This window comes from Balaenoptera acutorostrata, chromosome 5 (genome assembly GCF_949987535.1).
Source record: "Balaenoptera acutorostrata chromosome 5, mBalAcu1.1, whole genome shotgun sequence".
In the NCBI taxonomy this organism is placed as follows: domain Eukaryota; kingdom Metazoa; phylum Chordata; class Mammalia; order Artiodactyla; family Balaenopteridae; genus Balaenoptera; species Balaenoptera acutorostrata.
In genome coordinates, this window is record NC_080068.1 from 142,890,705 (window position 1) to 142,903,884 (window position 13,180).

At 61.9% G+C, this 13,180-nt stretch overlaps 1 protein-coding gene across 3 annotated transcripts in view; it reads left to right on the top strand.

Annotated features, from left to right (window-relative positions):
- Nucleotides 1-10,564, top strand: part of ZFYVE28 (zinc finger FYVE-type containing 28) — a 118,168-nt gene extending 107,604 nt beyond the window's left edge. For all 3 annotated transcript variants that reach the window (XM_057546543.1, XM_057546544.1, XM_057546545.1), the window contains 5 exons: nt 3,856-3,989; nt 5,506-5,622; nt 6,701-6,805; nt 8,993-9,096; nt 9,270-10,564. In XM_057546543.1, the coding sequence (XP_057402526.1) occupies nt 3,856-3,989; nt 5,506-5,622; nt 6,701-6,805; nt 8,993-9,096; nt 9,270-9,401 (592 nt within the window). In that variant the 3' untranslated portion in view covers nt 9,402-10,564. The remainder of the gene's footprint in view (nt 1-3,855; nt 3,990-5,505; nt 5,623-6,700; nt 6,806-8,992; nt 9,097-9,269) is intronic.
- Nucleotides 10,565-13,180: the final 2,616 nt, after the last annotated feature.

Genomic DNA, 13,180 nt, shown 5'->3' on the forward strand with positions numbered 1-13,180 from the left:
CTTTAATTCATTTTGAATTTATTTTTATATGTGGTATGAAAAAACGTTCTAATTTCATCCCTTTACATGCAGCTTCCAGTTTTCCCAGCAGCACTTATTGGAGAGACGGTCTTTCTCTATCTCAGCACCATCTTTTGAAAAGACCCTTCTTTCCTCATTGGATGATCTTGGCACCCCTTTTGAAAATCAGTTGCCCACAAATGTGTGGGTTTATTTCTGGACTCACAATTCTCTTCCATCGTCATGTGTCCTATGCCAGTGCCTCAGTCTTATTTACTGGCGTTTCATACTAAAGTCCACGTCATGAGTGTGAGTCCTCCAACTTGTTTGTTTCTTTTTCAAGATTGTTTTGGCTGTTCTGAGTCCTTACATTTCCATATGAATTTTAGGATCAGCTTGTCAACTTCTGCATGGAAAAAGAAAAGGCGGCTGATATTTTGATACAGATTGCATTGAACTTATTGACCAATTTGGGGAGTATTGCCATCTTAACGATATTAAGTCCTCAACCATGAACATAGGATGTCTTTCCATTTATTTAGGTCTAATTTATTTCAGTGACGTTTTGTAGTTTTTCGTGTGTAACTCTTGCACTTTTTTGTTAAGTTTATTCCAAATATTTAAATCTTTTTGATGCTATTGCAAATAGGGTTGTTTCTTAATTTCATTTTCAGTTTGTTTATTGCTACTATATCTTAATATAATTGGGTCTTTAACAGTAACTGCTTTATTGATATATAGTATATATACCATTCAGTTCACCCTTTAAAAGTGTATAATTTTTGCTGTACACCTGAAACTAACACAACATTGTAAATCAACTATACTTCAATTTTTTAATTATTAAAAATATGTACTATAAAAGTGTATAATTTAATGGTTTTTAGCATGTATTCACTCTTAACCTGTTGTATTGATGCCAAATCCATCAGCTCTCTTCGCTACTTAGACTTTTCAGTTCCCTTTCTTCTGCTCTCCCCTGTCCTAAATCTTTTTTTTCCCTACTTTTTAATTTTGGCAAAATACACATAACATAAAATTTACTATTTTAACCATATGTAAGTGTACAATTCAGCGGCATTGTACACATTCACAATGTGGTATAACTATCACCACTCTCTATTTCCAGAACTTTTCATCATCCCAAACTGAAACTCTGTCCCCATTAAAGCCCCCTTCCCCAGCACCCGGCACCCACCATCTGCTTTCTGCCTCTGTGAATGTGACTCCTCCAGGGACCTCACGTAAGTGGAGTCACACAGTGTTTGTCCTTTTGTGACCGGCTGCCGTCACTGGGCATAATGTCCTACAGGTTCATCCATGTGGTAGCTGGTGTCAGAATTTTCTTCCTTTTTAAGGCTGGATAATATTCCATTGTATGGCGGGACCACATTTGGGTTATCCATCATCTGTTGATGGGCACTTGGGTTGTTTCCCCTTTGGGCTCTTGTGAATAACGCTGCTGCGAACATTGTGTATAAGTATTTGCTTGGGCTCCCGCTTTCCAATCTTTGGGTGAGGCTGGGAACTGAGACTGGGGGTGTTGATGGAAGTTGACACCCTGGACACTGATGTTCCGTCCCCTTTCCTTACTCAGCTCCCAGGACAGGGGCCGCCAAGTCCACACGCCCCAGGCAGAAAGTCAGGGGCTACGTCTCTGGAAACCTGGCAGGTGGTCTGGGAGGGCAGAGCTGTAGATCCTCACGAGGGTCCCAGTGGAGCAGTGCACCCAGCGTCACCCTCAGCCTCCCATCACTCCTCCACGTTCTGGTGAAATATTACTTATAAGGGCACTTCCCTGATGGCGCAGTGGTTGGGAATCCGCCTGCCAATGCAGGGGACACGGGTTCGAGCCCTGGTCCGGGAGGATCCCACATGGCGCGGAGCAGCTGGGCCCGTGCGCCACGGCTGCTGAGCCTGCGCTCTGGGACCCGCGAGCCGCAACTGCTGAGCCCGCGTGCCACAGCTGCTGGGGCCCGTGCGCCTGGAGCTCGTGCTCCGCAACAGGAGAGGCCGCCGCGGTGAGGGGCCCGCATGCAGCAACGAAGACACGATGCAGCCAAAAATAAATAAATAAAATAAATTTTTTTAAAAAAGAAATATTACTTATAAACCAATGTTGACGTCGCTAGAGTGTGCCAGTCAGATGCGCACGCGTGCATCCCCACTTGGCTGAGCAGGCGGAGCCCGTGAAGCCAGCCTGGGGCCCCTTCCAGCCCCAGCGCCGCCTGCACTGAATTCTCGGCGCGTCACATCTCCGAGCTTCCTGATGGTTTGACACCAAGGGACGTTCCCCTAAGCGAGACATCGGGCGGCTGTGCGCGTCTCTGCCATGTCGGCGAGGGTCGTCCACGTCCACAAGGGGCCAGGGCGGCTCACCCGCCACGATCAGGCGGGCCACGGCGTGACAAGATGACAGTGGATTCTCCTCCTCCATCACTGGTGGATGTTACTGGAACTTCCAGAACCGCCCTGAAGATTCTGCCACATCTGCAGTTGCACAGGGCAGGGTCTTGGGTGTGTGCCGACCACGGCCCCCGGGCTGAGGAGTGTACCAGCTTCACTGAGATGGTGCCAGAGCGTCTCCCCAAAGTCATCCACCAAGTTACACTCCCACCAGTGATGTGAGGACGCCCGCTCTTCCTCCCATGCCGGGAGGCCACGCCAGGGCCTCTCTCTGACAGGGGTCTCTGTGCATTTGAGGCAGGCCTCTGGCATGAAAAAACCCAACTCCCCCACAGAAAAGCAGAAACAGAGATAGTGCAGGCCACCGAAGGCAACTTTTACAAAATTATAATGAGGGACTTCCCTGGTGGTCCAGTGGTTAAGACTCCACGCTTCCACTGCAGGCGGCACGGGTTCGATCCCTGGTCGGGGAACTAAGACCCTGCATGCCTCGCAGCGCAGCCAAAAAAAAAAATCCAAAAAAAATTATAATTAATGTTTCTAGATAGATAAAATATTTCACATCCATGAAACAACAGAGAGAGCAGGAAATTAAAAACCTGGTAGCAAAAATGTCAAGGGGAAAATCGGAGAAAAAAAAAAAAAAGGAGGAAATTTCCCATAAAGTGGGACAAAACGGTAGAAATAGAAGATGGGAGATAAATGATTTAAGAACAGGACGGTCAGTGGACGCCCTAACAGTCTAGGCTCAACTGCGGCCACTACTTAGGGCGCAGGGTGACCCCTGAACAGCAGAGCTAGCAGCACCTGCAGCAGGAGCCCTGGGCCGTGGGAAGGGATGTGCGTGGTGGGGACGAAGGACGGGTCTTAGTAAAAGAGCACCACGACCTGGGGGCTGGCTCTAAATAGCAGAAATCTCTTCTCTCACAGGCGGGAGGCCAGAAATCTGAAACCTGACAGGGCTGCCCCCGCTCCGGAGGCTCTGGGGGAGGGTCCTTCCTGCCTCTTCCAGCTTCTCGTGGCTCCGGGCACCCCCAGGCTGTGGGCACATCCCCCTGATCTCTGTATCGTGGTCACTTCGCCTCCTCCCCTCCCCGGTGTGTCTGTGTCTCCTCTTCCGTCTCCCACAAAGACATCTGTCCTTAGATTAGGGCCACCAGATAATCCACGATGTCTCCTCTCAAGATCCTTACCTTGATTGCAGCTGCAAAGACTTTTCTTCCAAACAGGTCCTGCTGGCGGGTCCAGGGGTTAGGGTGTGCACACATCTTTTGGGGGCCCATCAGCCCACTGCAGAGGGTGTGAGTAGGGGCGGTGACTCTCCCACGGGAGGGACTCAGCGCGTGGCGTTAGCCCCAGTGCGCTCCCGCAACGAGGGGGCCTCCGGGCAGAGCTTTCGCCTTCCGTCGCCTCCTCCACCCACGCTCCTGTGTTTCCTTCTCTGCACAGCGGCTCCGTGGCGGGATCCTGCTCCTCAGACGAGATGGGGCCGGACGCAGGCCCCGTGGCCATCAGAGAGAAGATCCGGTCCCGGTTCCACGGCAGCCACGACCTGATCCACCGCCTGTTTGTCTGCATTTCAGGTGCCACTTCTGGGCCTGGGGCGGGGCGTGGGCTTGGGGACACACGGGGCGGGGGGCCGTGCTTTAGGGGAGCGGCTGGCCCTGGTGCGGGAGGTTCCCCACTGATGCTGGGCTGTGGGGTGCCGGCCCTGCCTGGGGCCTTCCCCACCACGTCACTTCGTCCTTCGCCCGCGAGCCCCGCCACGAGCCCGGCCCGGTAAAGAGGCGGGCGTCGTGCTTCGCCAGGCCCTCCCGTGGAGGGTGGGGGACCCCATTCTGGTCCCAGTGGCCTCTCGCCGCCCACACCGGGAGACTCTGTTCAATTCGTAGGTCAGAGTTCATCGTGCGTCCTGCCCCGACTGATGTTGCCTCCTTTCCTCTCTTGGGGTGGCAGGCGGGGACGATGACTTTTGTCTCCCTGGGGAGTTCAGTGAGGGGAGTGAGCACAAATGGGGTCTTCTTAGCAGCGCTTTCCCTAGTTTTGTGTGTTCTAAATAGCTGCCGCGTTCTCATGGTTTAAAAGTATGACAAGTGTGCGGTGAAGTCCGCCCTCCTGGCCTCCTGCCTGCCTTCCCGACACCTCCCCGGGGCGGCCGGGTGCAGACAGTGTCCGTCCCGCAGCCCAGCTCCCCTGGCCTGGAGCTTCCGCGGCGCTCCCGGGCCCCCGGCTGCAGGGGTAGCCTGTGGGCTGGCGGACGCTGCAGAGTCGGGGTCACGATCCCCCGGGGTCCCTCCGCACAGCCGCCAGCCAGGCCGGGTGGGAGCGCGAGGACCTCGGGGTGACTCTGAGCTCTGGTTCAGACATCTGCCGCAGTCCTACCCGGGTTCGTTCAGAGGTCTGGGGAGCATCATGCCAGCTGGTGCTCAGCACGGCCGCTGGCACGCAAGGACGCGCCGGCCACGGTATCAGCGCAGCGGTGGGTCCCGGGGCGCCCACGTGCTGCTGGGATGTGCACGGCCACTCCCTGGCTTTGCTGTTAACGGCAGCCCCTCGTGCCCCTGGAGAGCTAGCAGCGCTCTTCGCTGAGAAGGGCCGAGTCCACCTGATTGGGGGACAGAGGAAACCTCTGCAGATGAGGGTGGAGAAGCCTTGTCCTGCCAGGGAGTGGGGGCCGGCTGGCGGCGGGTGCCGAGGAGCCGGTGCTGGGCCCCACGTCTGGGCAGGGTCCACCCTCGGCCCCCAGCCACGTGGAACCTCACTGCATCCCCGCAGTCGAGGTGGCCGTGGGGGGAAGGTGCTGCCATGCGGGTGGGCACAGTTGGGGGCTCTGGGGTCGTCCCTCAGTGAAGGGCCAGGATAAAAGCACGAAGGCGAATAACTGACCCCCGGGGGAGGGCTGCTGGGTAGTTTGCCCCCGTCCGCCACCTTCCCTTGACTCCTGAGCTTTTGCTTCTGCCAAAGGAGCTGTCACGGGGGCAGGGCGGCCTCTTCTTGCGCCCACTCATCCGAGGACATGTTGGTCTCTGACCATGAGCCCTGGCTGGGTTCACCAGCTGCCAGCACCTAACCGCCCCCTCCTCGGGCATCCTCCCCCAGGCGTGGCCGACCAGCTGCAGACCAACTACGCCAGTGACCTCAGAAGTATTCTCAAGACCCTCTTCCAGGTCATGGCCACCAAGCCGGAAACGGACGACAAGGAAAAGCTAAAGAAGGGTGAGTGCCAGCTCGGGACAGGCTCTGAGGCCTAGGCTGACCGTCATGCCCACCGCCCCCGGAAGTGGGGGACCTGCGGAAATCTGCACCCCCAGGCCTGGCCCAGCACCGCCACCCGGCTTTTGTGGGCAGGGGGGCACACACCACAGGCCCTGGGTACCCCGAGAGGTGGGCTTCGGGACGCATGGGGGTCACAGCCCCACGTGCACACGCCCTTGCGTGCAGCTCCTGTTCCCCTCCCTCTGCACACGCCCCAGCCAGGCCACCCCACTTCCGACGGCTGACGAGCCTGGAGACGGGACGCGGAAGTGGTACACTGCCACTTCTACCAAACTCCCGTCTGTCAGAGCAGCCAGAGGCCAGCCGAGAGCCAAGGAGGGGACATGGGTCCCCTGCTCGGGGGAGCGGCCGTCTGTGAGCTGCCTCACACACTCACACACGCGTGCACACACACACGCACACAGAACAGAGTTACTTGGTGAGGGAGCAGGTGTCAGGCAGGGAATGCTAAGGCACAGGGAGCTTGGCCCCTTGCTCCCTGGAAGGAGGTGGCAGGGTCCCAGCGTGGGGAAGGGGCCCGACCCCTGCTCGCCCACCCTCTGCTGGGCTGAGGCTCCCATTCTGGGCGAGCAACCTCCATCATAGGGGCTTCTGCTCAGGAACGTCTGGACACACGGGGCAGCTGGCCCAGCCCTGGAGGGCACGTCCTCGCCCACAGGGAGGAGAAGTCTGTACTGTGTGCCAACCCAGCTGTGCCCCCCAGGGTCTACACCACTGGAAACACTGCCCCCATCTGCCAGGGAATTCTGGGCGGGGCTGCCTTCTTGCTCTGCAAGCAAGGAGGGTGGGCCCCGGGGCTAGGAGCCCACAGGCAGGACCAGCTGCACACCTGAGGGCACTCGGACGGAAAGGCCCCCTGCGGGGTCAGCACCCAGCCTGCGGGGACGGTGGGTGAGGGCTGCGGTGACCCACTCTGCACGCGGGACTGTGGGTTGTTCGGGGGCTACTCCCTGCTGGCGGCACCTCCCAGGGACAGGCGGTGGCCCACTGACCCCAGCGGCCACCCTGTCTCTTCTAGTCACCCAGACCCTGCGGAGCGCGGCCTTGGAGGACTGCGCTCTGTGCCAGGAGACCCTGTCATCCTCCGAACTCGCAGCCAAGACCCGAGATGGAGACTTGGAAGGTGCGTGAGGGGCTGGGAGCCGGGGCCAGTGCACTGCGCGCCGAGCGGAGAGCGGAGCCCTGTCTGGATGTGTCCACCGCTCCGCGCTGGACTGCAGGCTCGGGGCGGGCAGCGCTCCTCCAGCGGGGGCCCCGCCCCAGAGGCCTAGACGTGCCGCTCCCCAGGGGCTGCAGCCTCTTACTCCAGCTTCCCTCCTGGGCTCCCAGGGTGGGCACAGGTCCTCTGAGCCGCCGCCACCTAACCTCAGGCCCGTTATTGAACATCTCAGCTTGGGGGGCAGGGGGAGGGTGTGAGGAGCAAGGAGATGCTGGGGTCCAGGCCGTTGGCCGCAGCTGGAAGTGGCTGGTCCCAGGCCACAGGCACACTGCCGACCCCCCAGGGTTCACCTGCCCCGCAGGAAAGGCCTCCCGTAGCTGCCTGGGAGCCGGGAGAGCCCGCTCCCCCGTTAGCCTGGAGGTCGGCCGGCTGCAGTCAGGGAAGGAGCGTCCAGGGTGGGCTGGGGGCACTGGCAACACACCTGGGGGGAGGGGGCCGCCCAAGGCCTTTGGAAGGGGCCGGAGGCCTGGAGAGGTGCTCAGATGGGCAGCGGCAGACAGGCCTGAGCGAGCGTCGAATGCGACCGGAGCTGAGAAGGAGGCTAGCCCCGGTGTGCCTGGCCGGCGGCGCTGGCCCCTGCTGGTCCCGGCTCAGGGCCTCCCTCACACTGCCTGGTGACCCGGGTGTGCAGTGGGGCTGCCTTGGCCAGGATCCCCTGGGGGCGGCCGCACAAGCTTCCCTGCTTCCTAAACGCCCTGAGCCCTGGTCTTCTCTACCCTCCTGTGAAAATTGCACGCGGGCCATAAATAAAGCTCCTGCCGGGAACTCGGAGCGCCCTGCTCGAGGAGCGTGCAGGGGGTGAACTGCGAGGTCTGGAGGGGCCCAGCCCACAGCCAGGGCCACGTCCCCCCGTGGGCCACCAGTCCAGCCCCCTCCTGGGAGTGGCTCGCGGGGCAGGGCCTGGACCCAGCAAGTCCTCAGGACCCTCACCATCCTCCTCGGGCGGAGGTCTCGACTTGAGTGTTGGAGCTGGCCTCGTGGCCCGGCGTGGCCCCGGAGCTGCCGGGCGCCGTCCAGGGCGTCGCTGGGGCCAGCCAAGGATTTCCCACGGGGGCGGGGGCGGGTGGCAAGCATGAGAAGCCATCTCCCTGCAGTCGGGGGTGAGCTGATGGGGGTCTAGAGCAGAAGCGGGAGAGCTGGGTGGGAGGGGTCAGGGGGAGGGGCGGTTCTGTGCGGCAGGCGGGGGAGGGGCAGGTCTTCAGGTGCAGGTTGGTGAGGAGAGGGGGCAAGAGGGAGGCGAGGAGACCCCGGTCTCTGGTGGGTGGGCGGCCTTGATGAGTTCCCTTGGGGGTTGTGTGAGAGTGGACGGGAGACCCCTGAGCCCACGGTGTGGCCCCAGGGAGCCGTCCAGGTGTTCGCTCCCCCTCTGGGCGGCGGTACTGGGCTTGGGGTTGGTACGCAGTGGGCATCTTATGTCTGGGGTGGGAGGAAAGGCATGTCCACCTATGCAAGATGGCTTCTCCCAGTGCCGACACACACTCTCCCACCCAAATTCCAGAGCAAATGCCCAGAGGCTTCCCCCAGTGATCGCCTGGAGAAGTGACATGGGACAGGCCCACAGGCAGCTGCCGGGCTGCACAGGTGTCGGAAGGGGCCGGGGCCAGGGCCAGCCTCAGTCTCTGTGAGACGCCCTCAGCACCCGCTGCTCAAGAGCCTGAGAAGAGCCCTGGAGCTGGGGTGGGCGGGGCTGATTGACAGAGGGGTCCACAGAGGGGGCTGATTTCTTCATTTCTCAGCCCCCATTTTTGCCCAAGGGCCCTGCCAGGCTGGGTACCGGCCGGGAGAGGCTTGGGAGAGGGTTGTCCGGGTGGACGCTCCCTGCCCGTGCCCCGAGTCCTGGGGCGAGGTGCAGTCCGCAGCTGGGGTCCGATCGATGAGCACGGCCGACAGCTGCAAAGATTGACCTGTCCATGGGACACCGTCAGTTTCCTGAAACCGCAGCCGGTACCGAGGCTCAGGGAGGACCGGAGGGGGGAGTGGGGGGCAGGCTGCCCCACCGGAGGCTCCTGCACACCCGCCAGCCACCGGTCCCCACTGCCGCCACCGCATGGGTCCCTCTGGCTGACGTGTCCCCCCCTGTCGTTGTCATAGACCCGCCCGAGTGGGTCCCAGACGAGGCCTGCGGCTTCTGCACCGCGTGCAAAGCCCCCTTCACCGTCATCCGCAGGAAGCACCACTGCCGGAGCTGTGGGAAGGTAGGTGGGGTGGCCGAGGTCGTCCCGCGGCCCCTCGGGCTGTCGCTGCGGGCATCCCAGGGGCCCTCGCAGACGTGGCGCTGAGGTCCGGAAGTCGGGAAGGGGTGGGGCGCAGGCGCTGCTGGGGGCCCCGCCCAGCTCACCGGCCCCGCCGCCCGCTGCTCGCCTTCCAGATCTTCTGCTCTCGCTGCTCCTCGCACTCGGCGCCGCTGCCCCGCTACGGGCAGGTGAAGCCCGTGCGCGTGTGCACGCACTGCTACATGTTCCACGTCACGCCCTTCTACAGCGACAAGGCGGGCATCTGACCCGGTGCCCCAAGCCCACGAGGGCCCCAAAGGACTCCAGGGAGGAGGCCTCCAGCCACGGGAGGGTCTTCACCACCTTTCATCCAGCTGCCACCACCACCGCTGCCGGAGCTGCGGGCCGCCCTGACTTCCAGCACGTCCAAGGCCTCCGCCCCACCCGCCCTGGCCTCCGCACCCGTGGGGACCTCGGGCCAGCCGCAGGGGCCAACAGGAGGGCAGCTTCAGCCAGTGGGGGGACCTGGGGGTGCCAGGCGGCTGCCTGGGTGGGGTGGGCTTTCCTCCTGCCCGTCCGCCTGCTCCCCTGCCCTGCTGAGATGCTGCCTTGAGGCTGAACCGTAGCAGAAGGTCCGCCCTGGAAGGGGAAAGTGGGGATGGTGTCTGAGCTCAGGGCAGCCTCAGCCCCTGGGGCTGAGTCTGGGGAGATGGTGGACACCTTTGGGGGGGGGGGCCTGGGGCACCGCAGGGCTTCCCCACATGCTGGCCAAACCAGAAAGACTAGGCTGTCCTTTCTCTGTCCAGGGCCCTGAGCCCACAGCTGCCCACGCCCTGCTCCCCTCAGGACCTTGTCTCAACAGCATGAGTCTCGTTTCTTGTCGGAGAGGGGACGTGCAGAAGCAGGCCTGGTGGTCCTCTGGGCAAGCAGGCGCGCCCCTGCTGCCGTCTGCCCACCCAGGTCCGCCAGCCGATGGCGGGGTCAGGCGGCGGGCAGAGGTTTCCCAGCTTCCGAGGCCAGGGCTCTCCAGGGGGCTGAGGACCCCCGATGTTGCCCGCTTGGCTGCCACTTCCCCCTTCCCTCTGCACCCCTGGGACCCTGGCCCACCTCCTCAGACCCCAGAGTGGCCCCGGGCCCCAGCACGGACACGTCCTCAGGCTTAAATCTCAGGCTTCACATTGCAATGACGATTGCAGTTTTATTTTTAGAGAGATGACACACCTACTGCTTCTTTTATAGGATAAAATCCAATTACTATTTGACACTGGAATACATACGCACAAAAACAGCTTCTGTGGGAGAAGAAAAGCATATAATGGAGGGTATATTATGTATGGAGATTATTTTTATTTTCTAAATGCTGTAATTCAAAACCATTTCCATAAATCTATTTAAGGATTGCAGACACTCTTATTCCTCATGTGAACATGGATGGACTCCTTTTTCTCGGTCTGGCAGGTGACGGGGTTCTTGCTAAAGTTCATTGTCCTCTAGGAAGCTGGGGGCTTCTGGACTCCTGGGACAGTTGAAGGGCAGGACTTGACTTCCCACCAGCCCCCAGGAGAGGGGTGGCCGCCCCCCGGCCAGCTCCCGCTGCCTGCGATGGCTCCAGCCTCCCCACTGCCCGCCCCCCCTGCCCAGCTCCTCTCCTCGTGTGTCTTCAGCTCAGACCCCTGGCCTCTGTGTGCATTGGGGTGGGCAGTGCTCTTGGACACCCCACCTGGGGCCCTGGAGAGAACGCAGGAGGGCAGACCAAACCCTGGGGTTGCCAAGGCGATGGGGCCTTCCCTTGGGACTTGGGTGCCCAGTCCCTCTGAGGTGGGCGTTGGGAGGCCAGAGAATGGGGGCATGGCTGCAAGAGGCCCCAATGGCCACCACACCCATTTTCTTTCTGGTAGGTGAGAAAGTGTTTCAGAACGCAGGGGCTCCTCTGAGCAGCGCTGAGTCCTTTGGGAGCAGAAGAGAAGTGGCGTCCAGGGAGACCTGCGTCCTTAGCTGCCCAAGACCAGGCCTGCCCACCTGGACAGAGTCCCTCCCACCCCTGTGGATGGCGGTGCCTGTGCCACTGGCTGGACAGCAGTGCCTTCAGGAAGTCAGCCCCCTGCAGGAAGCCCCCGTGAAGCTACGCTCTGGGGGTCCCCCTCCCTCTACTCTAGGTACCCACAGTTGTCACCTTCCAGACCTGGGACGTGGTGGTCCTCCTCACTCACCAGGTCGGGGTGGGAGAGGGAGTGGAGGCCCAGGAAGGAGGGTCTGCCCCAATGCCCACCCTCAGCCCAGACACAGCTGCCCTCCAGAGGGACGGCCTAGACCCCGGCGGACAGAGGGGTGGTCTCCAAGACAGTCTTGGGCCGCCTTTGTGCAGTGGGAGGGGATGGCAGCCCACCCCCCAGCTGTCCTGCAGGAAGGCCTGTGGCCACGGGAGCCCCCAACGAGGGTCAGTAGCCGTCCCATCTGCCCCGAAATTGGGATTTTCCACGCTAAGTGGGGGACGTGTGGTCACTCTACCCTTCTACAGGGCTGTCCCCACCCCAAGGGTAGAGCCAGGACCTGGGGGTGGGGAGGGGTTGGTCCAAGGCAGAGTTTCCCGCTCAGGAAGGATCTGGAAGGAATGACCTGCTGCCCACCTACAGCAGGGGCTCGGGACTGGTGGGGGCAGGGGTTTGGAATCAACCCTTGGGAGCCAGCCTTGGACCTCGAGCAGGTGCCCTTCCGGAGCCTCGGCTTCCCCGTTGTCCGCGTTCCTGCTTCTGTTTCCTGAGGGCCGTGCCCGCCACTCCCCATGACAATCCCCCAAGTGACAGTCCCTTGAGGGGGCAGGATCCCATGTCATAGATGGGGAACCGGGGCTCACAGAAGTTAGCAGGCGGCCCATCCGGGCCACGGGGCTTTAGGAGGGTCACGCGAGAGGCAGAAGGGAGCCCTGTGACCTGGGGGTGCTGGGAAGCACCGGCCCAGCTGGCTGTGCCTGGAGGGCCACCTCCAGGGACGGCAGCTTGGACACAGCGCCCATGGCACGCCGTGGGCTGGTGGCTGGAGGGGGGCTGGGGAGCTGCCAGGAGCCCGCCCCACCCCCTCTCGGGGCAACGCTCAGGCCTGGGGAGAAAGCCGCGGGAGCGCTCCAGCACCTCCCCCCACGAGCTTCCGGCGACAGGCGGGGGCCCTGGGCCTGGCTGGGTCCCCCACAGGCTCTCAGGACCCAGACGCAGGCTGCAGCATCCCCGCAGGGCAGGCCACCAGGTCCAAGGAGGGAGGGTGTAGGGGGGGAGCACCCAGAGCTCTCTGTGTCCCAGCGGTCGGGGAGGCCCTGGGACAGGAAGAGCCACTGAGCCTGGTCCCCGGGGAGGTGGGGAGAAGGCCGCCTCCTCTCCCGGTCCCGGTCCTGCCCTTTCCACCGCAGGCTCGGCTCAGGCCACTCCCACTCCCACACACCCTGGCCTCTGGAGGCGCCCCTGCTGCCGGCCCCCATCCGTGGCTCATCTGCCCCACAAATATGCCCACGTACAGCCGCCTGCCCCCAGGCCCGACCCACCCCCCAGGCAGGCAGGCAGGCAGGCAGGCAGGTGGACACCCACACGGGGCGGGGCCGCGGGAAGGAGAGGGGAAAGACCGTCAGTGCCCTGGAGGCTGATGCTGCTGGTGGGGCACTATCACCCCGGAGGCGGGTGGGCGGGGCAGGGCTGGGGACACTACCCTTCCCCCACCAGGGCACCGGGTGGGCTCCTCCAAGGTCCCTGCTGCAGCCCCTAATGGCCACCAGGGGGCGCCCCGCCCAACGCCTCCTCTCCCACTGTGGCCCGGCGGCCAAGGGGTTGGGGCAGCTGGAGCGCTGCCTGCAGGAGCTGCCCCACTGTGGGTGGGCACTCCAGGTCCAAGCAGGGCCCCCCGCACAGACGCACCCAGTGGCCAGGCCCTAGTCCTCCAGAGAGCGTCCTGGCCCAGCAAGGACCACAGGCAGGGCAGACCACGCCCCAAACGGCTGGGGGAGTGGGGAAGAGGGGTCCTGGTCTGAGCTGGGCATTTCAGACCACCAGGGCTGGGGGTGGGGGCTGACACCCCACGGGGA